General features: G+C 36.7%; 1 protein-coding gene across 1 annotated transcript in view; it reads right to left on the bottom strand.

The window, feature by feature from the left end:
• Positions 1-27,532, bottom strand: part of TMEM123 (transmembrane protein 123) — a 45,763-nt gene that overhangs the window by 4,880 nt on the left and 13,351 nt on the right. The window contains exon 3 of the mRNA XM_039881937.1: positions 959-1,294. Coding sequence (XP_039737871.1) covers positions 959-1,294 — 336 coding nt within the window. The remainder of the gene's footprint in view (positions 1-958; positions 1,295-27,532) is intronic.

Below are 27,532 nucleotides of genomic sequence, written 5' to 3'. Positions count from 1 at the left end.
TTCTTCAGTTTATCCAACACATCTTTAATGAAAAACTCCCAGTGCCTGAAATCCCACGATCTTAAGGTGTTTGGTGGTGTTGGAATTGGGCAGCCTAACAAAACCTCAGCGGCAGTAATACTTGGGGAGGTTTTTTTCTTATGAATCTTCTTAAGAGCTCATGCCTTAACAAAATAGGTCTGAGTAACAGCTGTAATCTTGAAACTGGGTCTAATTTGAATGTTTCTAACTGGAATTTTTCCCTTTGAAAAAATTGGGAATTTAAACTATTTTGATTTTATTGTGGCAAGAACCCCTGAGACATTAAAGTTGACTTCAATACATAAATTGTAGTAATAACCTAGATGGAGTAAAATATATAAAAACACAGAAGAAACCATAAAGTTTATTTTTTCTGATAAATGAAATCACTAGTTTTTAAACAGAATTTCAGCACTGGATAACTTAGAGAAGAATCTTCTTAAGGTTTTTGAATTCATGGTTTTACAGGCATTATATTTTTTAAAATGCAAAAAATAAAGAGTGCTGAGACTCTGATGCTATATATATGATTATATCTATACCATTTTAAAAAACCTTTATGGCACAAATGAATTAAAACGAGTTTACCATGATTTTGGTTTAGAAATCTTGTAGAGTGAGCCTGCCCTAATTCCTTCCTATAATGCAGTAGAGTTAAAGGTACGACAATTTTCAAATCATGTAAAATAAAATCCCATGTTGAGATAAATTATTCACAGATGGATCTTCTATAGTCGTTATTTGGTACGATTAAGTTGGAAACTTTTTTAAAAGTTTAAACGGGACAAGAACACTAGCTCAATCGATTCTTTTCCTGAATTATGTAATAGGAAATTGTCTAAATTTTGGTATTTATTCTAGAATAGAATGATGATCTAAATGTGGCATTTAAGAACTATTTTCAGCATAGGAAAAACAGGTCAATTTTAATACATACTTGTTACTGATGAAGAAACAGATGTCACCGAACTGTTGTGGACTGTGGTCATCGTGGATGTTGACATCTGGGATGTGTTTGTTATTTTGGGTATAGACTTTGAGGTGGTGGAGGTCATATTTGTTGAGACCCCTGTTGTTGTCATTTTAGAGGTTGCTATGGGTTTCAAGGTGGCGACTGGAACATTTTTTGAGACTGTGGAAACTGGAGTTGTCGATGGTTTTGCTGTGGGTTTTGAGGTGGTAACTGTTACTGAGGAAAATGGAGTTGTAGATTGTTTCACAGTGCTGTTGGAAGATTCATTTGTATGGCTGGAAGGCACATGTGGAGTATTCCCTGCAGGAATATCAAGAAATATTAAAACTGGACCTATGACTTAGGGAATTAAGATTCCACTTCCTTGTCACTTTCGTGGTTACACATAAAGAGATCTAACAAATACAGCGGCAAGAAAGATACTTAGTTCATTAATAGTTTGCACTATATGGCAATAAAATATCTCAAACTAGTAAAACACTCAACAAGAACCAAGCCTAGATTTACTTAAAGGGATTTTTGTGAGGATATGAAAAAAATAAAACCCAGAGGACCGAGTTCCTTCAATACAGAGATAATCTCTGAACCATCTCTATCTGAACATCTTACTGTAATTCCTACCACAAATATTAGTTGAATGGATGAATAAATTAATGAACGTAAGGAGGGTTTTTAAAGTTAAAAGTTTAAAGTTTCTCTGCCACATCCTTCCAAGGAGCTTTAAAGACAGCAGTAGCATGTTTCAAATTCCTACATTTTCTAATCTTTGGGTCTCTATTGTGTGGTCTCTTCCACTGAGTATTATCTAATGTGTTTTAAAAGGCTAAAGGAATTAATATTTTGTACTACATAGACCGATAAGCTATAATTTTCAAGTAGATGATACAAATGCTATGAACTTGAATTAATCTTATTATTCAATTCTGAATGTTCTATGTACATATAATATACTTTAGCATTGAAATAATCACCTTTTATTTTAAACTAGTGAGTGAATTCTATTGTAGTGAAATTAAATACAGCAGAGAACCAGCGTTTATCTCATATCTTTGGAACAGAATGATCTCTGAAGAGTAAATCAATGAACACAATACTGCTTCTGGATTTATCACACACACATGCAACTCTCCTCTCCCTGCCAAAATAAATTATTCAAAAATACTATACAAAGTCACATGCACAAAAATAGGGAGCTGTAATGGGTTAGTTCTCCACTAAGAAAATGCACATATGTTAAAGAAATAACTAAGCAGCTGAAACTATCTATAAATTGACAAAACAGGCAAGTAAGTTTTGTATTAAACTGTGTTTCACGATGTTTAAATGTGTCAACTGCAATACAAGGATGCTCTCAAGGTTAGAACTCACATCTGGTAACCCAACTTCCTTGCCTGTAATATACGTAAATGGTCATTTGTTCCTCTACAAGTAATACTATCCCACCATGGAAGCCTGGATGCCTTCCTTGTCCCTTAACTGTTCAGTTACTGACTAGTACCCCCAGGGGGTGACAGAGTTAGCACCTGCAGAGATCAGAACAGACCATCCTGGACTTGCAAGGGTTTAAGCCTTATCAGACTTTGCCAATCTCAGCCATTCGGTCTTCTCCAGTCTCTGAGAAGCTGTAAAGGCATGGGAGTGGGCAAAATGGGTGAAGGGAGTCAGAAGGTACAAACTTCCAGTTATAAAATAACTCATGGGGATGTAATGTACAGATGGTGAATATAGTTAATGCTGTATCACATAACTGAAAGTTGCTAAGAAAGTAGATCTTAAAAGTTTTCATAAAAAGGAAAAATATTTGTAACCATGTGAGGTGACAGAAGTTAGCTAAACTTATTGTGGTTGATCATTTTGCAAATATCGAATCATGTTGTATGTCTCAATTTAGTATTATATGTCAATTTATACTTCAAAATAAAAAAGTACTAAAAATCAAAAGAAGTTGTAAAGGCCAGAATAAAGTAAGCAGTGTCACTGTGCTGTGTGCCCATTCCTACCTCTGTTCATGGAGGAAAAGAGAACACTACCCCTCATTTCAAACCCAGCTGAAAAAGCTTCAAGGAAACCACCTCAAGAGCAGGGCCAGTATCTCCTGGACTTGAAGGGACGTAGAGACTAGGATTTGACCTAAGCCTGAAGAGTAAGTCTAAAGATGAGATGGTGTGGCTGAACTAGAAGTAGACTCTATTTCCACTGAAAGCAGAAGTGCTTGTTTCCCATGAACCAAATCAGGCCCCGTGGGGTTGCTTTAAAAGACAGCCTCCCCAAAGAGTTCTGCACAGAGGGTCAGCTGGAGGAGAGGCCCTACTGCATCAAGGAAGCTGAAGCGGGAGAGGCCCCAGCTATAGGCTCTCCCAGGAATCTTCCTAAGAGAACCAAGTCAGCCATCCAGAGGGCACCTATGCCAGCTGCAAACATCTCAACCTTCACCCAGCTGGCTTTCTTCCCATAAACTCCTTTAGTCCTAATCTTGTAAGGGTCAAAACCAGTAGAAGTGAGGGGAAGAAAAGCAGAGTAAGGAAGGAAGACAACAATGTCACCTTTCCCATAGCAGTTTTCCAATCCTGAAGCAGGCCCAGGCTGGCAGAAAGGAGAATTTCCAACTTTGAATCACTGTAGAGTTTTATTATTTTGGTATTATTTTGGAAAGCAAAGGCACCCTACTAAATACAATTCATTCAATAAATTGGACATGCTACTGACAGACAACAGCTTGGCTAGTGTAGGTGGGAGGGTGGAGCTGCCAGTGAAGAGGTGCATGTGATACCTAGTTGTTGATGCTTAGCGTTATTACAGGTTGAACTGTGTCCCCCCCATACCCCAAATTCATATGTTGAAGTCCTAATCTTAGGATGTGGCCTTATTTGGAGATAGGATCTTTACAGAGTAATCAAGTTTAAATGTCATTGGGATGGACCTTATAAATAGAGGTTAAGTAACTGGTGTCCTTATAAAATGGGGAAATTTGTAGATGGATATACATAGGAAGAACGCCATATGAAGATGAAGGCAGAGATCAAGATGATGCTTCTATAAGCCAAGGAATACCAAAGATTACCAGTAAACCACTAGAACCTAGGCAAAAGGCATAAAACGGATTCTCTCCCATGGCCCTGAGGAGGTAGCAACCCTGCTGACAATTGGTTTCTTGGACTTTCTAGCCTCCAGTACTGTGAGACGATACATTTCTGTTGTTTAAGCCATCCAATTTGTGGTCCTTTGTCATGGCAGCCCCAGAAAACTAATATACTCAGGTTCGCAGTTTTTTCAGTTTTTACAAAATGTCTCTCAGCAGCTACACTGGTACTTACTAGTGGTTGTGCTGGTTCCTTTTACAGATCTTTGAAACTAATCACTGTGAGATGAATTAAGTCAGACAATACTTGTCAAACCACTCTCAACACTTGTTTAAATAAAACTTGAAATCATCTAAAGATTTTGATTAGAGAATTTCTCAATCTTAACTCCTGGTTTCTACTAATGTAATTACAGGAAAATGAAAGGGCTGTAATAATGGTGTCTGCGCACCTTCCTCCCCGATAGCTGCGGTGTTCAGGAAGAAAAGAACAAGAACATACATATATATAAATATGAGTTATGTTTTGTCATAGCTGTAAAAATACTCAAAACAGTCCAAACAGCTCTCCATTTTTGTTTCGTGATAAGAGAACTATTCCTCGTGCACAATTTTTCTATGATAGTATCAGAGATTCCATTTATTGAGCTCTTTATCCGTGCTGGTGATGTGTTTCCAGGCACAGTGGGTACCAGCTCTGTATCAGCTCAGCCATTTACTTACTTGCTGGGCTACCTTAGACATGTTACCCAAATTCTCTGAGATTCACTCTCTTTCCTCATCCATCAAAAGGGATATCACAAGTATTTGGACAAAGTAACTGAGATAATTTGTGTTGAGCATTTAGTAGAGTGCCTACTACTTTAATAGAGGACATGCACAATGAATGTCTTTGTTTTAGCATTTGTTTTAGCATGTTTTATTAATTTTATCTCCATTACAGAGCTACTGTAAAGTTCCCTATAGAAGTCAAGAGTAGGCATGGTCAGATCTCCTGTTTCCATGATTATCATTGCTGCCATCTGTATAACATGATATTGAAGAGAATGCTATTAGGGGTATTTTCAGTTCAAGATGTAAATATCCAGAAAGAAAAAAGTGATGCCCCAGGCTTTTTCTATTAATATCAGCTGGCCAACGACACTATGAAGCAGCCAATTTTCTCTAGTACTAAGTAAAAGAACTCATTCTCTTCAAAGTCTGGATTTATTTCAACTATCTTTGTATAACTGCGGTGTTGAAATAACTTTCCTTATTCCTATAACCTTCAGTCCAAAAACATCCAAGCACCATTTTTCCCTTTAACGTAAATATTTCAAACTTAAGAGTAACAATTTGTTTTTATTAGGGCATCAAATACACACTTAAACCAGAGCTGAAAATACATAACCAATTTTTAAAATTTCAGTTATTTTAAAATGGCATGGTAGTAGCTTTTCATTTCCTGTTATAGTTGTCAAAAATACTGAGCTATTTAAGACACGGACTATAAATTTCTGGTGCCAGAATTATTTTGAGGGGTCTGTGATTCTAAGCATTGCTGGCATCTTGAGCAAACTGAAAAATAACTACCCTTGTGAGTGGCTCTAGGAATATTTTTAAACCTTGAGGACTTCTTTCCCATAGAGAAACTAAAGATCAGTGTAATCCCTGAAATAGTCATTATTTAGAAAGCAAAGAGGCCATCGCACAATGTCAATAGACTCATTCCAAAAATTCTTTTGAATTCAAATTACCTTAGAGCCAAAAATGCACAATTAAAAATTCTAGATTAAAAAAGTTGAATCTAATAAGAAAACTAGACTTAAAAAAAGTCTTACCATAAAGAACTGTTCATTTTCTGAAAATCAAATATATTTTACAAGTTCCTAAATTTATTTGAATTTAAAAATTAAAATTCAAAAAAAGAAAAACAACTGTATATATACAAACAGAAAAATGACAACTGGGGTGTTTTAAATAGTTATTAATAAATCTGCAATAAATTTTATTTCCACATTTTAGTTACACTATCATTCGCTCTGCCTAAATCTTTTATTAATATAAACAGGATGTTTGTTTACTCTGGCAAGAACTGAAAGAAATATTTTCAGTCAAAGTAATTATTTGCCTTAAGGACAGTGAGAACTAACAACTCTGAGATACAGTCCAGGTTTGTTAAAGGAAATTCAGTATGATGGGTGATCCTGTTAATCCCCAGAGCTGTATGGAATAAAGTAGCTGAGCAGAAAGGGTTGGAAAAGCAGTAAGGCTTTTCAAGGCAGTCAGACTACCAAGAAACAAGGTCTGAGTTGGCTGGGGCTATGGAGACAGCATCCAGGCTTCATTATGTTTTTGCCATAGGTCTTGTCCATTCTATGCCATTACTACAGACTTAACCCACAATTAGTAACCCTGGCTAATTACAAAAAAAATTTTATTTTAATTTAAAAAAACATGAACCATAGTCACAAGGGCATCAGACATGACTGATAATATTTTTCCTCTGTTCCTGCTCAACCCTTCCAAGCCTCTTATCCTGGCAATCTTTATTCTCCATGTAACGGAATTCACTCTATTTGCCAACACATTTCCAACACGTTTCAGTCAGCCTGGCTTTTCACTACTCAAGAACCAACCATGCTCACTCATCTCAACACTTGTTTAGTATCTACTCCATGCCAAGAACTATACTAGGATATTACAGACACAGAGAACATATAGTTCTTATCTGAAGGAGTTCACAGGCCAGTAAGAAAGACAAGGAAATACCATTACAATATGGTGTGTCAGAGGCCAGTTCCATTTTCGCATCCTTCGCAGGCATCTCCCTTTTTATTGAACACACATTTTTCATTTTTCTGAACTCTTTAATTATATTATTGTTACTATTAAAAATTAATGTCTTTATCTTTTCAATGGAAAAAGCTAGTTATTAATTACAAGGTCTGCATCTTGTGTTTTCATTTTCTTCCGCAAAAATGCCAGGCACAGTTTTGGGAGAATCTGATCATTTCCTGCATGGGTTCCAAACTATGTAACGAACTAGAGGGAAGACCAAAATGATGTCTAAACTCTTCACCATGACGGACTAGGCCCAAGTCCCTTCTGCTGCTTAATCTTCTGCCACTTCCTTTTGCCCCCACAGATCTAACTATTCACCTCTACCCTGGCATGATGTTCATGTCTGTGTTTCTGCTGCTTTGTCATATTCCTCTCCCTGGAATGTTTTCTATCCATTTGCAACATGGTGAAATTTTATTAATGTTCAAGGCCCAGTCTAGAAATCACATTAAAGTTATATGGACTAAATAGGCCACTTAAAAGACAAAGATTCTCAGACTGGATAAAAAAAAAAAAAGTCAAACCATGAACTCTATAATAATATACCTTAAACATATAATACAGAAAAACTGAAGAGTACTAAAAGCAAAACTAGAGAAAAGTTATATGATAAAATGATTAATCAGAAACAAGGTGATGGATGGTTCTGGTTCAAGATGGTGATGTAGGAAAATCCTAAACTTACTTCCTCCTATGGATATACCAAATCTACAGCCCCATATGGTTACATTTCCTCTGGGGGGAAAAAAAACCTCAAAAACTAGCTGGACCAACATTCACACTACAGGAGCCCCAGGGGCAGAAAATTTATTGGAAGAAATAATGGCTAAAACCTCCACAATCTGGGGAAGAACAGATATCCAGATCTGGGAAGCCCAGAAATAAGAAGAACCCAGAAAGACCTACGCAAAAATTTGTAATCAACTTGTCAAAACTTAAAGACAAGGAAAGAATCTTAAAAGCAGGAGAAAAATAACTTGTTACATACAAGGGACCATCCCCCAACCTCTCAAATAAGACTATCGGCAGATTTTTTAGCAGAAAACTTTGCTGGCCAGAAAGGAGTGGTGTGATATATTCAAAATGCTGAAAGAAAAATTTCCGAACAAGAATACTCTAATTGGCAAAACTGCTGTTCAGATCTGAGAGAGAGATACGACTGTTCCAGAAAAACAAAAGCTAAAGGAGTTCATCACCACTAGACCAGCCTTACAAGAAATGCTGAGATTTCTTTAAACTGGAATGAAAGGGCACTATTTAGTAACAAAAAAACACATGAAGGAATAAATCTCACTGGTAAAGGTAAAATTCAGAATGATCTAATAAAAGTGGTGGTTTAATCACTTATAAAGCTAGTTTGAAAGTAAAAAACAAAACTAGTAAAAATACAACTACAAGAATTAGTTGAGGATCACAAAGATGAAAAGATATACATGTAACATCAAAAACAAAATGCAGGGACAGGGAAAGTAAAACTGCAGAGCTTTGGAATGCATTCAGACATGTTATCAACTTGAAATAGATTGTTATAAATATAGGTTGTTATATGTAAACCTCATGGTAACCACAAAGCAAAAACCTATAGTAGACAGATAAAAGATAAAGGAATCTAAGCATGAAGAAAGTCATCAAACCATAAAAGAAAGCATAAGAAATAAGGAATAGAGGAACTATAAAACAGCCATACAACCATGAACAAAATGGCAATAAGTCCATACATGAAATGTAAATGGACTAAATTTTCCCATCAAAGATGGAGTGGCTTAATGGATATAAAAAGAAGACTCATCTATATCCTTCCTACAGTAGACTCACTTCTGATGTAAGGACACACAGACTGAAAATGAGATGGAAAAAGATATTTCACGCAAATTAAAACCAAAAGAAAGCTGGAGTAGCTATACTTATATTCGACAAAATAGATTTGAAACAAAGACTGTAATAAGAGACAGAGAAGGGCATTACATAATGATAAATGGGTAAATCCAACAAGAGGATATAACATTTGTATATATTTATAGAGGCAACATAGGAGCACCTAAATGTATAAAGCAAATATTAACAGACCCAAAGAAACACACAGCAATATAATATCAATAAGGGACTGTAATAGCCCACTTTCATCCGTGAATAGATCATCAAGACAGAAAATCGATAAGGAAATATCGACTTTAAACCACGTTAGACCACATAGACTTAAAGAGATATATACAGAACATTTCATACAAAATTAACAAAATACACATTTTTCTCAAGTATACATTGAATTCTCTAGAATAGATCATATATTAGGCCACAAAACAAGTCAACAAATTTAAAACTGAAATCATATCAAGCATCTTTTCTGTACATAGTGGTATGAGGCTACAAATTATAAGAAAATTGGAAAATTCACTAATATGTGGAGATTAAACCAACATGATACGGAACAGCCAATGAGTCAAGGAAGAAATAAAAAGAAATACAACATACCAAAATTATGGGATGCAGTAATGCAGTTCAAAGCAGGGAAGTTCATAGCAATGAATGCCTACTTCAAGAAACAAGAAAAATCCCAAATAGATAACTTTATACCCCAAGAAACTAGAAAAAGAACAAGCCCAAAGTTAGCAGAAGGAAATGACAAAGATCAGAGCAGAAATAAATGAGAGACTAAAAAGAAAATAGAAAAGATCAATGAAACCGAAAACTGGTTCTTTGAAAACAAAATTGACATACTTTTAGCTAAATTCACCAAGAAAAAGACTCACTCAAATAAATAAAATGAAAAGTGAAAGAGATATTACAACTGATAACACAGAAATACAAAGGATTATAACCGAAAAGAAAGGATAAGTACCTAGAAACACACAGTCTTCGAGAGGGAATTGTGAATAAAAAATCTAACTGGGCTGATGACATGGAGACTGAATCAGTAATCATAAACCTACCAACAAACAAAAGTCCAGGACCAGATAGTTTCACTTGTGAATTCTACCAAACATCAAAGAAGCTTTAATACCAATTCCTTTCAGATCCTTGCAAAAAAATCAAAGAGGAGAGAATGCTTCCAAACTCATTTTACAAGGCCAGCATTACCCAAACTAGACAGGACATCACAGAAAAAGAAAAATTACAGGCCATTTGATGAACATCTCAGTAAAATACTAGCAAAACAAATTCAGGAGCACATTTAAAAAAATCATTCACCATGACCAAGTGGGACTTATTTAAGGTATATAAGGATGGTTCGACATCCACAAATCAATGTTACACCATGTTAACAAAATGAAAAATAAAAATCAAATAATCATCTCAATAGATGCAGAAAAAAACATGACAAAATTCAATATCCATTTGATAAAAACTCTCAACAAAGTGGGTATAGAAGGAACATACCTCAACATAATAAAGGCCATATGTGACAAACCTACAGCTAATATACTCAATGGTTAAAAAGCTGAAAGCTTTTTTTTCCCCTCTAAGATCAACAAGATAAGGATGCCCACTATCACCACTGCTGTTAACATAGTATTGGAAGTCCCAGCCACAGCAATTAGACAAGAAAAATAAATAAAAGCTATCTGAATTGGAAAGGAAAAAGTAAAACTCTATTTGCAGATGACATGATACTATATACAGAAAATCCTAAAGATTCCACCAAAAAACTATTAGAATAAAAAACTATTAGAATAAATGAATTAAGTAAAGTTGCAGATACAAAATCAATATACAGAAATCTGTTGTTTTTCTATACACCAATAATAAATGATGATGAGAAATTAAGAAAAAATCCCATGTAAAACCATCAAAAAACAAATTACCTAGGAATAAATTATACACAAGTGAAAGACCTACACTCTGAAAACTATAAGACGCTGAAGAAAGAAATCGAAAAGGATACAAATAAATGGAAGGATATACCATGCTCATGGAGTAGAAGGATTAATATTGATCAAATGTTCTTACTACTTAAAACAATATACAGATTCAATGCAATTCTATCAAAATACCAACAGCATTCATCTCAAAACTAGAACTAATCCTAAAATTTATATGGAACCACAAAAGATCCCAGGTAGCCAAAGAAACCTGGAGAAAGAACAAAGTGGGAAGTACCACACTTCATGATTTCAACTATACTACAAAGCTACAATAATCAAAACAGTATGGTACTGTCATAAAAACAGATACATAGATCAATGAACTGGAATAAAGAGCCCAGAAATAACTCCTTGTTTATAAGGTAAGTTATTCTGCGACAAAGGAGGCAAGGATATACAATGGGGTAAAGACAGTCTCTTCAATAAATGGTAAAAACTGGACAAATGGGAAAACTGGGCAGATACATGAAAAAAATGAAACTGGATGGTTTTCTTACACTGTATACAAAAATAAACTCAAAACTTATTAAAAACTTAAATATAAGACCTGAAAGCATAAAACTCCTAGAAGAAAACACCGATCAGTCTTAGCAATATCTTTTCGGATACATCTCCTTGGGCAAGAGCACAAAAGAAAAAAAAAAATGGGACTACATCAAACTAAAAAGTTTTGCACAGTGAAGGAAACAAACAACAAAATGAAAAGACAATTTACTGAATGGGAGAAAAGATGTGCAAATGATACATCCAATAAGAGGTTAATATCCAAAATGTATAAGGAACTTATACAACTTAACATCAAAAAAACAAAAAACAAACAAACAAAAAACACAACAAACTACCCCAAATAATCCAATTAAAAAATGGTCAGAAGACCTCAATAGGGATTTCTCCAGAGGACATACAGAGGGCCAAGAGATTTATGAAAAGATGCTCAACATCACTTAGATATCACTTCATATCTGTTAGAATGGCTATCATCAGAAATTCAAAAAACAACAAATGTTGGCAAAGATGTAGAGAAAAGGGAACCCTTGTGCTCTATTGGTGGGATTGTAAAGTAGTGCAGTCACTATGGAAAACAGCATGGAGCTTCCCAAAAGAGCTGCCACATGACCCAGCAATTCTACTTCTGGTTACTTTTCCAAGGAAAACAGAAACACTAATCTGAAAAGATATATGCACCCCTATGTTCACTGCAGCATTATTTACAATAGCCAAGATAGGGAAGCAACCTAGGTGTCCACCGATAGATGAATCAATAAAAAGATGTGACACACACATACAATGGAATATTAAACAGCCATAAAAAGAATGAAAGCTTGCCATCTGCGACAACATGGATGGACCTAGAGGGTATTATGCTAAGTGAAAGTTAGAGAAGACAAATACTGTGTGATTTCACTTATATGTGTAATCTAAAAAAACAAAACAAATGAATAAACAAAGCAAAACAGAAACTGGTCCATAGATATAGAGAACAAGCTGATAGTTGCTAAATAAGAGGCAAGTGGTGGGATGGGTGAAATTTTTTTAAAAAAGCTTTTGTCTACAAAAACAAAAAATAACTGCTGTCAGTCCTATGAATGTTATTACAAGAACATGTGTTTTTGAAAATTATTTCAAGCATTTTTTTTTATACAACAAAAAAAGAGAATGTCAGTAATATGTGTTTGGGTTGAAGGACTTTTACATGAAAAATTTCTTTTGACAGTAGCAAAAAAACAAAAATCCAATTAAAAAATGGACAGAAAATCTGAGCAGATGTTTTTCCAAAGAAGACATACAGATGACCAACAAGTAAATAAAATGATACTCGACATCACTAATTATCAGGGAAAAAAAAATCGAAACTGCAGAAAGATATCACCTCATACCTGTTAGAACAGCTATCACCAAGACAACGAAATTACAGGTACTGGGGAAGATGTGGAAAAAAGAACCCTTCTGCCCTGTGGTGGGAATGTACATTGGTACAGCCACTATGGAAAACAGTGGAAGTTCCTCAAAAAATTAAAAATAGAACTCCCATATGATCCAACAATTCCACTTCTGAGTATTTATCCAATAGCCAAGACGTGGAAACAACAGAAGTGTCCATCAAAGCATGAATAAAGAAAATGTAGTATATATATATATATATACACATAATGGAATACTACTCAGTCACAAAAAGAAGGGAATCTGGCCATTTGTGACAACACAGATGGAATTTGAGGGCATAATGCTAAGAGAAACATGCAGACAGAGAAAGAAAAATACTGTGTGATCTCATTTATATGTAAAATCTTAAAAAAAAAAAAAAAGAGCTCAGAGATAGAGAACAGATTGGAGGTTCCCAGAGGTTGAGGGTGGGGAGTGGGTGAAACGGGGTCAAAAGGTACAGACTTCTGGCCTCTTCCCTAATACAAGAACTTGTAGTTTCACACCAAAGATCATTATTGCAATTTTAGTCTAGAAAACATACACCTTGGCCATAAACTTCTTTTCTTGGGAAAGTACCCGCAGCACATATAGCTTAGAGCAGTTTAACTCCCTAATATTCTGTCCAAGACAAACTAGTTGCAAAATGTACTTCTAGGTCCCTAGACTAAGACTTACCATGTAGCAGTGGTTCTTAGCCCCAGCTGCACATTAGAGTTACCTGGGTCAGCTGCCACTCCAACATTCTTACTTAATTGCTCTGGGGTGGAGCATGGGTGATTCTAATGTGCAGCCAGTGCTGAGAACATTGTTGTATAGGATTACTAGTTATAGTAAACCGACTTATAAATCAGGAAGCATCGACCAAAAGTGATTACTTTGATTTTGAAACCATTTATTTATAGCTGTTCATTCTGGCAGAACCAGTTATATATTATGACCACTCTGAGATAATGACAAAATGATGCCATCTTCCTAAAAGAGAGTGCTTCAGTATTTATTTTAATGGGAAGCATGCATTTAATTCCTCCCCAAAAGTACAAAATCATAAACAAACGATTTAAACAGAAAGGGGGCAAAGATGAAGACAGGGCAAGAGAAACACTTATTTTACTCAATTGCAAATTCTCGTTTTTGAACCATCAAGAGATCCAGCTCTGGCTCTTGCATTAATACTAAGACACGTTTTTTTTTTTTTATAAGCACCTCAGGCATTTCAGCCTATAATGTCTTTCCTAACCAGAAGCAAAGGCTAAAAAAAAAAAAAAAATTCATACAATCTGCGAATGTTCTATATTGTCCCTGACAGTTTTTCTACAAGGTGGTACACTAGCGATAACAGTGGTCAAGAGAGGAATAATAGTGCTTATTGTCTATCTACTCTTTGAGTAAGATAATCATTTGAAAGGTCTAGGCCCGTAAGAAATGAGAATATATTTTAGATGGAATCTATACTGTATATAGTAAAACTAAAGGAACTATAATTTAGGAAGGGTAAAGGGGTTGTGCTTTTAAAAAATGGGATACATAGTGGTCCAAAACGACCACTCCTGTAGAAATAATAAAAGAAGCTAGGAAGGATGAGAGCCTCCATTTAGAGTGGTTGTGGAGTGGGGACATCTTTCTTGGGAGATCTGTTGGGCTTAAGCTTACTGAACAGGAGTTTAATATGAGGGAGAGTTTTTAGATACAGAGCCTTGCCTGAGATCAACATGGGTTCCAGAGTACCTTAGTTTTCGATTGCTGTCTAACAAACTACCACAAAGCTGGCAGCTTGAAACACCACTATTTATTGCCTCCTCATTGTGTAGGTCAGAAGTATGAACACCTGGGCTCAGCTGGGTCTTAAGGCTGAAATCAAGGTGTGGCTGAGCTGGGCTCTTACCTGAAGTCTCTTTAGAAACAATCTGCTTCCAAGCTCATTTAGGATACCTGGTAGTATCCAGGTCCTTGAGCCTATGGGTTTGAGGTCTCCATCTTGCTGGCTTTCAGCTGGGGCCACTCTATGGACTCAAAGCCACCTGCATTCAAGTGGGCTCCTCCATCTTCTAGAAGCAAGGGCATGTCCTTCTCACGCTCCAAATCTTTCTGATTTCCCTTTCTGCTACCAGCCAGACATAACTCTTTGCTTTTGAAGGGCTCATATGATTATGTTAGGCCTATACAATAATCTATCTTAAGGTTAACTGATTAATAACCTTAATTACATCTGCAAATCTCTTTTGCCAGGTAAGACAACATAATCACAGGAATGATGTCTCATCACATTCATAAGGGAGGGAATTATACAAACGGCCACTGGGGGTCATCTTAGAGTTCGATCCGCCACACAGAGTTCTGGGTAGAGTTGACCTTGCTTTGTAAATGTGGTAAAACGAAATTCCTTGCTGTCAAATGGGAGAGAGCATCAGTAACCTGTCACTAAATTCAAAGGTTCAAAAGTCATGAAACCAGAATTGGCTACCAACCATACATAGGCAGGCTAAAGTTCTCCTATACGAATCTATTGAACATGCTTTTCTTTTTGGAGGCTACAAAAAATTTCCAGTATATTTTCAATTCAATAAGCATGTTTCCTCATGTCCTGAATTAGTTACCGACAGCTGATTGTCAAACCAGGGTTAATCATGTCCTTTGTGTACCTGGACACAATTAATCCAATGGTGTGAGGCAAGATAGCATCATTCTCAAGGCTCTGGTGGAGGGGGTGGGTCGGGTATTTTAAATGGTCTTCTAGCAACAAATCACCAAGAGAATTAGACGGTACCCTCATCCATCATCTCTTAACTCCCCAGGACAACTGTGTGCCCAGTCTGTTTGTCAACGGTCTCCTTTTTAACTACTTTTCTTATTCAGTATATACTGTATTAGATACCAGCATTACCTCCCCTTTAAGAATACTAGAGTGGGCTCAGTGGGGCTCTACTAGAAGAACAATGATATAACTGATTTAGGAACAGGTTATGAATCTAAACAGGGAATTCAATTTATAAACAAATTACTGGAGCTAGTTAGAAGCACTTGGTATAAACAATGACTGACTGGGGCAGTTTTGCCTTCAGTTCTACCTGGTAGGTGGAATTATCAGGCCTATCCATCAGCTCTTCAACATTTCTTACCTACCATGCTTGCAATGGCTTTTCTGGATTAGGTAGAAAATGAACCATTTCCCCCTTGTTTTAAGCCTTGGAATGTTAGTGCTGGAAATATGTATTTTAAGTGATGGTGAGAATTTTTTTCATTCCAGTTACATGTGAGAATTTCTTTCTGTAGAAACTGAGAAAAATATATTGAAAGATAATGGAAAATAATTACTTTTATATAGGAATATGCACATACATATGTACTACATGTGCACCATATACAAATATGCACTAAGACACTGTCTTAGAACCTGATGGACACCTTGCTTATCCCTTTAGACCCCTTCTCTCCCTCATCCCGCCTGTTCTCTGATATGACAGGGGACCCTCATGAATTGCACTGATAGGCTCCCTAGCCCCCTAAACTTCTGTTTTGGTTTGACCCAAGGGAAAGCACCATTAGTTAATGCTTTGTATTTCTCCTTATTCTTATTAGTTTGTAAAACTAATTTGACTGAAAGTGCAGTGTCTTTTTCACTGTTAGTTCCAACCAGGAACGAGGTCACAAAGCTAAGCCCAGCCCCATGTGCACTACAGCTTTGTCTGTCCACACTTATTTAATGAACACTTAAGCAGTATTCATTCTGAGCCAGACACTGTTCTAAATATTTTGTAAATATTACAATTTTCATAATTACCCTTGGAGGCAGGATGTTATGGTCATTCCCGTTTGACAGATGAAACTGAGGCATGGAAAGGCTGAGTAACTTGAACACAAACTAGTAAGGGGAGGAGACAAGATCTGAATTTAGGCAGTTTCGCTCAAGGGTCTTTGCTCTTAATTACTATGTTAGGTGGCCAGTCACAACAAGTAGTACCACCAAGTTGAAAAGCTTTGGTTGAGTTAGGTGAGTGATTGTGTCATTGCCCCACTGTTGACCTTCAACATGTTGCTAGTATATGGATTTTAGGTAGAAAAATGAACATTCTCAGAATTGTTCTGAGTGTTTAACAAGGCGCAGCTGGCTATGTACCAAATACTCTTAATGTTTCACATTCTACAAACCTATACAAAGGAAATACGGCTATGTCTGCATTGTAAAAGACACATAAAACAGTAACGATAACTCCTCATCCCCTGAAATAGCATTTCATCATCCAAGCAGGGCTAAAATGTATGAAAAAACAGGTCTGAAATATTTTGGAAAAATATTAGAACTATATTTACAACTTTGAAAGACCATGCAGGTGGTACTGTCACTCAGTTGCAAAAGATTTATGGCCAAAACATGGGAGAATAAGCATATGTAATGAGCAGCTGCCACATAAGAATTTGGTCATTAACAAGCTCAAAGCACCACAACAAAGAGATATTCAGTCAGCAAAAAAACTGTCTGCTCAAATGTCAGCAAAAAGAAATCCCTAGAGATGACAACTGTACAGTTTAGTATCCACTAGTAATTTTAATTCATTGTGTGAAGGCACTAGAAAATTTAATATTTAATTCTATTTTTTTTCTGCACAAAAGAAAAAGTGCAAACTTTGCAATTACTAAAAATACATGCTTGCTTAAAATGCTAGAAATGGTACCAGAGTTAAGATGGCAGTAATCTGTGGGAATAGAAATACTGAACACCTGCTGTGTGCCAAGTCACTGCACCAGGTGCATTTCATATTTCTAATTTTGAAAAAATTTCATGTGATCTGTATAACAGCACTGAGAAATGGGTTTGCTCCCTGCAACTTACATATAAGAAAATTGTGACTCGGATGGTTAAGTAAATGCCCTAAATCGCTCACTGTCAGATGAGGTAGTGAGCTAACCTGAACACAGGTTGTTGGATTCCTCTAGGCTGGTAATCTTTTCACTGGTTGCTCATTGTTTCCTGATGAAAATCCACTTGAATCCTAAAGCCTACTACATTTACTTTAGGTACTGATTTTACCAATGACTACTTTCATTGCAATAAAATCACCATCAATAAACAAATGTATATACTTAATACTAAAATGTAAAATAAGAGCTTCTCAGATTTTTAAAAATTTAAATTTAAAAAATAAGCGCCTCCTATAATTTTTATTAAGTGATACTGAAGACTCGCAAAAAAGGCACAAAGAATAATACAAACATCTGTGTTCTTATCATTGTGATTAAGAACTAAAACTTTGCCAATTAAGAAATCCCCAAAAGGTGTGCCCCTCTTAAACTGTAGTCCTGTCAGAGTAACCGCTCTCCTGCATTTATCAGATTTCTTTATATTTTTATTTCACGGTATTTCTAAACAACATAATACTATTTTTCACTGCTTTAAATTTTATATAACTAGCATCATGCTACAGTTACTTTTATGTTCTTGCTTTTTGTATTTAAAATTATTTTAATGATTTCATTCATGTTGACATCTATAACTCCAGTTCATTCATTTCTCATGACATTTAAATTTTTATTGAGAATTATGTTTTGAGATGTTTTCTGTTTCTATGAGACTGATTACATGCAGTGACTAACTCCAATACCTTTCTAAACAATCTACCCAGAACACAGCTGAAAGGTAAAATATGTTTGTATACATTCAGGCTCTCTAGTTATGAGATCTATCCCCTTGGGCCCTTACTCAGAACCTAACAACCACGACCCAACAATTTCACTTCTAGGAATTTTGCTAAATCTTAGCTCAAGTTGGTAAAGGTATATATGTGTGTTCACTGCAACACTATTTAGAAGAGTAACAATATCCATTAATGGGGCACAGTCAAGGAAATTATGGTACATCCATATTATGGAACATAATGCAAACTGGGAAATGAACCAGAGTTATACATACTGTGGCAGTTTAAAAATATGATATGCCTCCCTTCCCAAGGTGAAGCCTAATTCCACTTCCTTTGTATGTAGACCTAACTAAGAGACTTGCTTCTAACAATGAATGGGGCAGAAGTGATGCTATGTCACTTCTGAGGCTAGGTCATAAAAAGGACAGTTTTTATCTGGTTCTCTCTAGGATCTAGGATTCTCTAGGATTGCTCACTCTTGTGGAAGCCTTCCACTGTGTTGTGAAGATACTCAAGCAGCCCTATCCTATGGAGAGGAACTGATGCCTGCCAACAGCCAGCCTGTGAGTTAGTTCACCTCAGAAGTGAGTCCTTCAGCCTCACTCAAGCCCTTTATGACTGCAACCTCAAATCCAACCCCTGCTAACTACCCAGCTAAGCTACCATTGAACTTGCGACCCACAGGAACTGTGAGATAATAAATATAATCTTAAACCACTAAGTTCTGGGATTCTGTTGTGTAGCAATAACCAATAATGTACTAACACAAAAAAGATCAATATTTCATAGTTCAGTCAAAAAAGCAAATTACAGAACATTAGGTGCATGGCTATTTTGTATATTCTTACAAACAAACAGTGATTATATCTAAGGAATTATTCAGAGGGAGTGACCAGATTCCTTTTAAATTTTGGTATGTTTGTGCATTGCTTGAAATGCATGTATTATTAACTTAAAAAAAATTTAAAGCCTGTAAGGACTTAAAAAATATGAAAGCATTTTAAACAGAGATAAAAAAAATCTCACCCCTCAAAAAAGAAAATTACCTTAATTTTAGACACATTGCTAATAAGTTCTATTATGTGGTTTCCTAGTTGACTGCTGATTACAAGCAGCAAATTGAGGAGTGGGCTATTAGAGGGAGGCATAATGCCAATACAAAGGCATGACAGTTGAGTGTGTTAGAAAAAAGGAAAAAAGATAAAATAAGCCTTCTGAAGCCATTGAAGTGTAGGAATAAAGACTTATGTATCTAGAAGCCTCTGAGGATGGAACTGTCTCACAAGACTATAATTATAAAAACAATAATTATAAAGCAGGGAATAACTGATAAATTATTCCACATACATAATTTTATTTTATCTCACGATAAATCCTGAGGCCACAAAGAAGTATTTTTACAGCCATTTTACAGACTGGGAAACGAACCCAGGAGTGAGTGGAGCCAGGGCACAAAGAATCCTGAATTCCATCTTAAGAATTCAAACTTGAATATATAGATAATATCATTTATCTGATATTGAAAAGGGAGAGTGTCAAGCATATAAATGTGGGCCCTCAACTCACTACAGCCAGAATGAGCATTCCCTCTGCTTCCCAACGCTGCACTGACTTCATGCTCACAAGCAACCTTTTCAGAAAGTCTTTGTAGAAGACAAACACATCTACTTATGGGCGGAGTGGGGAGGGGCGGGGAGGGTGGTTCCTGGGAAATGCTGGCAGATGCAGAAAATCTTTGTTGAAAATGTAGAAGTAGGAATGAAAAAAAAATTCTAAAATTCTAATTTGTATCAATTTCTGTTCTCAGGAAGCACACATGTGTCTAATTATCTCTCAACCAAGCACTTGAGAGTCTGAAGAAACAGCCAGGTGTGTTAGAAGCAGGGTCAACCACTCTTGTGCTTAAATGGTTACACAGTCACTTTCTATCTATATAACTTCTCTTCATCTCTAAAATAGGGAAAATAATACTTAACTCATATGGTTATTTTGTGGAATTCAGTAACAAGGATGAAATATCTGTTAACGCTTGGCAACAGCATTATGTTCAACCAGTGGTCGTCACCACCATTACCACCACCACCACCGTACAATAGGGTAAACATGCAAATAAAGACGGCCTGGGCCTTCTTTCCAGCACAGACCATTTCCTCCCCCCACACCTTTCTTCACACTGTGTCCCCTTCAGTGATATGTCTGTTTTTCCTCACTCCATCTGACACATCCATCAGACCTAGTTTGTGCTATTTCAAGATTTGCCTAACTGAAAGTAATCTCTCCCTCTTGAGTGCTCACTTACGGTTTTTGCACTTTTATTACTACACTTAGCAAACTGGTCTCTCATTATAGTTATTTTTGTTCTTATTACCTTTTCAATTAAATTGTAAGCATCCTAAGGGCAATATCTACGTTCGGTAAAGTCTCTGTAGCTCGCACAGTATCTGGCACACTGCCCAACTCATATTAGGTTCAAAATGAACATTTGTTCAGTGGATATAACAAAGGAATATGAGAGGCTTATGTAGCAGAATTATCACTAAACTTTGCTAGGAAGGTCATCTGGATTTTTGTAGCTTTGAATCTAAAAACTATAGTAACCTATTAGAACTCTGACTTCTCTATTCTTGACCACTATATTTGGATCATTATTAGCAGTAATAATAGCTAGCATGTACATAGTTTTTACTATGTGCCAGGCACCATTCTAAGTGCTTTATATACATAAACATGTTTCATCCTCACAACTCTATGAATTAATACTAGAAGGAAATCAAGGCACAGAAATTTTAAGATCATATAGTAATTCCTTTCCCTCTAACTGTAAAGAAAAAAGAAGGCTAATGACAACTCAAATCAGTCAAAATAGGAGCCAACAATTTTTAAAAGCTATAATGGCTAAAGGGAATTTATTAGGCATTGCAACACTCTATACAGTTTACCTCAGTCTTCATAAAACCCATATGGGTTGGAATCAGTTGTATGTTTTATTTTCCTTTCCCTATTCACATTTTAATGGTCATTAACGCTTATGCTTTTATCCCCCAAGGTAAAAGAAGTTTCTACTATCTATCATCTATAATCAATTTCCACTGATCTACTGAAACACCTTTAGTTACCTCTAAACTAGTGTAAAAATCAAGCAAAATTACCTCCCTATCTGTAGGCCCTGGACTTCCAAAGGAATTTAATTTGCTTGAGGTCAACTGCTTCGCAACTAACTAGTAGACTGACCAAGCATGTATAGGATATTATAAAAGCAAAAGTTTATCTAAATAAAACCCTGACTGGAGTGTAAAATTACCTAGGATCAGTTTCTTTACAATCATTTACCTCTACTTAATGAGGTTAATATATAAGTTTTAGCTATCTCGAGGAAGTTATAAAAATTGTCTTTGACTTCTTAAAAGAAAAACTCAGAAAGCTTACAACCAAATAAGGTATACAAGGATTTTGGTATGCTTTTTGTTGCCGTTGTCTAACAGTAAAAGCAAATTTACTAGAATATAATAAAGATCGAATGAGCACATGGCTTAACATTTAAAAAAGCTGTTTTATTCCCCATTTATTGATCAAAATCAGTAAATGACCGGCTAATACAATCACAATTAGATAACCTGTATTTGGTGTGATGAAATCCTGACTACTACAGAATATCAAAATAACTGGTGTATATGCCTAAACGCGAAACTAATTTTATTAACTTAATAGTCAACTGTGAATAGTTTCGTGTCAGGGCATATATATCAGTTGTTTGATATTCTATTGTAGTAGGGATGTCACTTTAAATCAAAAGCTAGATATGATTAAGCTTAGTGAGGAAGGCACGTCAAAAGCCGAGACAGTCTAAAAGCTAGGCATCTTGCAATAGTTAGCGAAGTTGTAAATGCAAACGAAAAGTTCTTGAAGGAAATTAAAAGTGCTACTCTAGTGATAAGAAAGTAAAACAGCCTTATCGCTAATATGAAGTTTTAGTGGTCTGGATAGATGATTAAACCAGCCGCAACATTCCCTTAAGCTAAAGCCTAATCCACAGCAAGACCCTAACTCTCTTCATTTCTATGAAGGCTGAGAGAGGTGAGGAAGCTACAAAGGAAAAGTTTGAAGCTATCAGAAGTTGGTTCATGAGGTAAGAAGCCATCTCCAAAACATAAAAGTGCAAAGTCAAGCAACAAGTACTGATGCAGAAGCTGCCAGCAAGTTATCTAGAAGATCTAGCTAAAATAATTAATGAAAGTGGCTACACAAAATAGATATTTAATGTAGACGAGACAGCCTTATATTGGAAGATGCCACCTAGGACTTTCATAGCTTGTGAGAAGTCAATGCCTGGTTTCAAAGCTTCAAAGGACAGGCTGACTCCCTGGTTAGAGGCTTATGGAGCTGGTGACTTTAAGTTGGAGCCAATGCTCGTTTGCTGTTCCAAAAAAGCCTAGGGCCCTTAAAAATTAAGCTAAATCTACTCTGTGCTTTATAAATGGAAGAACAAAGACAGGAAAACAGCACATCTGTTTACAACATGGTTTGCTGAATGTTTTAATCCTACTGATGAGACCTACTGCTTAGAAAAAAGATTCCTTTCAAAGTATTACTGCTCATTGACAAAGCACATGGTTACCCAAGAACTCTGATGGAGAAGTACAGTGAGATTGTTGTTTTCATGCTTGCTAACACAACATCCATTCTGTAGTCAGTGGATCAAGGAGTAATTCTGACTTTCATGTCTTATTATTTAAGAAATACACTTCATAAGGCTATAGCTGCTATAGACAGTGATTCCTCTGATGGATCCTGGCAAAGTAAATTGAAAACTTTCTGAAAGGATTCACCATTCTAGATACCATTAAGGATTGTGAATGGGAACTCTCATGATAGTCACTTTTATCAAGGGAACTAAAATGGAGCTAGGAGGTCATGAAGAGGTTGCCATATGCTCATCCCATCTATAAATTTTTGAATCAGCTGGGAGACCACATCCTGAATTTCACTTCCTCCTCACCACAGCAACGAGACCATCTTCATCCTAAAAGGAGTCAATCCAGTTTACCAGTATCTTTCATCTGCACAGGGGACCTAAATGAAGTTTGAATTTTTGGACTTTCATGCTTGCAAGAGGCCTATCCCGGAACTTGCTTACCTTAGAACCTAACCACCCAGACCTAACTCATCCTTTAAAATTAGTCATCATACCATGTTAGACAGCCAATAAGAAAATTTCCTTTGTTTCAAATTTTGCAGCTTTTGCCTTTTCACACCCTGCCTTTCTTTGTTCTCTCTGCAGTGGTATGAGTTGCTACCTAAATCTGTGTCTCCCAGGTTCCAATCCTATAAGACCCCAAGTAAATTTTTGTTTTACACTCACAGATCTTTATTGGTTAAGAGAACATTTGTGATTCATGGGAAGAGATCAAAATATCAACATCAACAGAAGTTTGGAAGAAGTTGATTCCAATCCTCGTGGTGAATTTGAGGGGTTTGAGACTTTAGTGGAGGAAGTAACTGTAGTTGTGGTAGAAATAGCAAGAGAAGTAGAACTAGAAGTAGAGCTATAAGATGTGACTGAATTGCTATAATCTCAAGATAAAACTTTAATGGATGAAGAATTGCTTCTGATAATGGAGAAAAAAAGTATTGCTAAGAGAGTCACTTAAAATGGACTCAGTTCTCAGAGCTGCTATTAAGTTGCTAGCCTTTTGCTAAACTCTGCTCAAGGCCAAGCCATAAATATTCTGGAACAACTGTTGCATGAACACGTATGGACTATACGTCCTCTTTGTAGGGTTCACTCCTTCATTTGTATATTGTAACTAACCAATCCTTGTTAACCTAGCCAGCACCCTTCATTTGCATGGAGAACCTAAATGAGAACTGTACCTGTGGGTTTTGACTTTATAAACCCATCCCTTCTTTGTTCTCGGTGTTCAATTTGGGTTGCTACCTAAATCTGCACTTCCTGGACTGCCATCCTTTTTGCTCAAATAAATGCTTTTTGTTCTTTATTATGGCCTAAACCTATTCTTCGGTTAATGCTTCTTATGGATGAACAAAGAAAGTGGTTTCTTGAGATGGAAACTGCTCCTAGTGAAGATGCTGTGAAGGCTGAAGAGTGGTCATTTTCCACTCAAGACAGGCTTTAGAATATCACATAAATTTAGTTGATAAAGCAATGGCAGAGTTTGAGATGACTGACTCCAATTTTGAAAGAAGTTCTATTGTGGGTAAAAAACGCTATCAAGGGGGTGGCTCCATAGTGTAGTGGTTAGCATATCTGCTTTACACGCAGAAGATCCTGGGTTTGTGCCTCAGGTGGAGCCACGGACCATACCTGGGTGTGCCACACCCCCCGGGTGCACCAGGTACCCCAAGTGAGTTGGGGGTGCCAGGCCCTGGGTGTGCCACGAGCGTGTGGGAGGAGACACCCTGCCTTCAGAGATCCAGTTCTTAAGGGGAGACGGCAACATCTGTAGGTCAGGGGTGGAAGTGGGTAGGATTTAAGAGGGGGAGGAAAACAGCAGTAAGGCTGAAGCACTCTGCATCAGAGACCAAGAAAGACTGTATCAAAAGCATAAGAGGCCACATGCAGACTGCATGCCCTCCACCCTCAAGGTGGCACAGAACCATGCTGACAGTTCTTGTGCCTATGATTCATCCAGGGTGGGGAAGAGAGTCCAGGGTGGACATTCAGCTCCCCTAGCATTGGCATTGCTTCTTGGGAGCCACCACTCCTATCTCACCCTATGGGGATTGCACAGGAATCTGTCGAGCTCAACCACTGGAAATGACTGTGATGGAGAAGGGCCTGCAACAACTAGCAATCGGATCTTGGCAGATTGAATTCCTACCTGCAGCACTCAAGTAATAATGCAAACCAATTTTGCTCATCTGCAGAACCAAGTCAGCGGTGCAGTCTAACTAGGGAACTTGGCAGGGTGCACGTCTGCCTGATTCAGGTCTTAGAGTGAAGAGATTTACCAGCCCTGGAGCCTGGTCTGCCTTTGCCTAGGCAGGGGAGCTGAGTCATTGCCCTGCCCAACCAGAAAAGCTGGCAAAATTACCTAGAAGCTGTGAAGCCCAGCAATGCTTGAGTTGAGTCCAAAAGACAGAGTTGACCGTCTGCAGAGCAAAGCCAGTGGCAGTGCTTGGCCAGGGAGCTTGGGGCACAAGTCAGCTTGAGTCAAGATCACAGTCTAACTCGCCTTAGAGTTGGTTCTCTCACTGCGAATGGGCAGGGAAACTACTTCATAGCCTTGCGCACAACTGAATAGAGCCTTCAGCCAATCCAACCAGGAAACAAAACAGAGTACGTGGGAAGCTGTGTAGCCCATCCAACAGTCATGCTTACATGCTTGAATGAAGAGTGTAGTTGGGGGCTTTCACAATAGCCAAGACATGGAAACAACTCAATTGTCCATCAATAGATTAATGGATAAAATAGTTGTATTTGCAACAACATGGAAAGACCTGGAGGGCATTATGCTAAGTGAACCAAGCAGACAGAGAAAGACAGATACTACATGGTATCACTTAAATGTGGAATCTAAAACAAACCAAAAAAACCAAACTCCTACCAAAAAAAATAATGATCTGGTTACCAGAGGCAGCAATTGGATGAAGGTGGTCAAAAAGCACAGACTTCCAGTTACAAGACAAACAAGCACGGGGGATGTGATGCACAATACGAAGACTGTAGTTAACACTGCTGTATGGTACACACGAATGTTGTTAAGAATAAATAAATCCTGAGTGCTCATCACAAAGAAAAAAATATTTTATTCTCTATTTTGTTGTTTTGTTTTCTTTGTACTTTTTTGGTATCTATATGAGATGATGGATGTAACTAAACTTACTGAGGTTATCATTTCACAATATATGTAAGTCAAATCATTATACTGTATACCTTTCACTTATACAGTACTATATATCAATTGTACCTCAATGAAACTGTAAGAAAATCATTAATTTTTAGGTGTAATGGTATCATGATTAAGTTTAAAAAATAGTCCTCATGTTCACATGTGAAATATACAATCCCAATATGCACACCTTTACAATAAAAGCTACCTAAGTCCTCCTTAAAGCCAAGTTTTAACCTAATTTACTCTGGAGAAAGGCATAAAAGATTCACATTCCATTATTTGTAAAGTTACTGCTGTTTGCTTTTCTCCCTTTATTTTCTATCACTGTGATTTAAAAAGAGTTCATGGGGATGAGTTAACGTGGCATGAGAGTTAGCTTTAATACTTTAGAAAATTTTCACAAATAATGCAAGAACAATTGTTAAGAATACACGTATTAATACATGTAAGTAGAATAAAGTCTTGTATAATAAAGTCTTATAAGCGGACTTCTCAATTATTTTCTATAGCTTTTCATATAATTACTCTTTTGTTTCTGAAACTTCTCTCAATTGTACATTTTTGGAGGGTTAGTCTCTGTTCTTCTTTGACAGCTAATGAAGTAGCCTTTTATGAAATTTAAACAATGTTATCCACAGTAATAAAAACATTGCACTACTAATATAAGTACTATTGCTCTGTTCCCCTGTTTGTCCCACCCCTTCCCTTCACCATGACCAAAAGTCTGCAAAAAAGTCCCTTCTCTTAATGACTGCAATGTCTAGTTTTGGGGGTTTTTCATGGGATGGGGAGATATCCTAAGAAGAGAATCACTATTTTCTGCATATCCCCACTAGTTACAATTTTATAATTCTTTACCAAAAATAAATAAGTAAACCTCACAGCAAAAACAGCCATTTTTCACCCACTCACCCAAGGCTATTTAGGAAGAGCAGCCCCCGTCAGCCACTCTCAAAGTCTGTGATTCTCAACCTTAGTTACACATTAGAATCAGGCATGTTTTTACTTTACTCCCTTACCTCAAATTTAACTGGATTAAGCGGGACCTAGACCAGTATTTTTAACATTCCAGGTAATTCTAATGTGATACCAAATGTGAGAAACATTGCTGTAAGGTTTTTCTAGTTCTAAGGTTTTATAATTTTGAAAATTAAAATGGAGTAATATAACTATAGATGACTGTTTCCAAATTTATCCTGCAAGAAACCTCTCTAAATAACTGGGTCATACAGGAAGTTAAAACTGCCTAATTTTAGTGCAGTCAATGCCTGGCCCCATAATCTTTCCCAAAGACAAGGAAGCATATACACTGGGATTCACTTCGCCCTCTACTTTATCTAACCCCTAATTCTTAGCTTTCT

Source organism: Pteropus medius, unplaced genomic scaffold, assembly GCF_902729225.1.
Source record: "Pteropus medius unplaced genomic scaffold, Ma_sr-lr_union100, whole genome shotgun sequence".
In the NCBI taxonomy this organism is placed as follows: Eukaryota; Metazoa; Chordata; class Mammalia; order Chiroptera; family Pteropodidae; genus Pteropus; species Pteropus medius.
The sequence above is the reverse complement of the archived record's forward strand: the minus strand, read 5'-3'. Positions and strand labels throughout refer to the sequence as shown.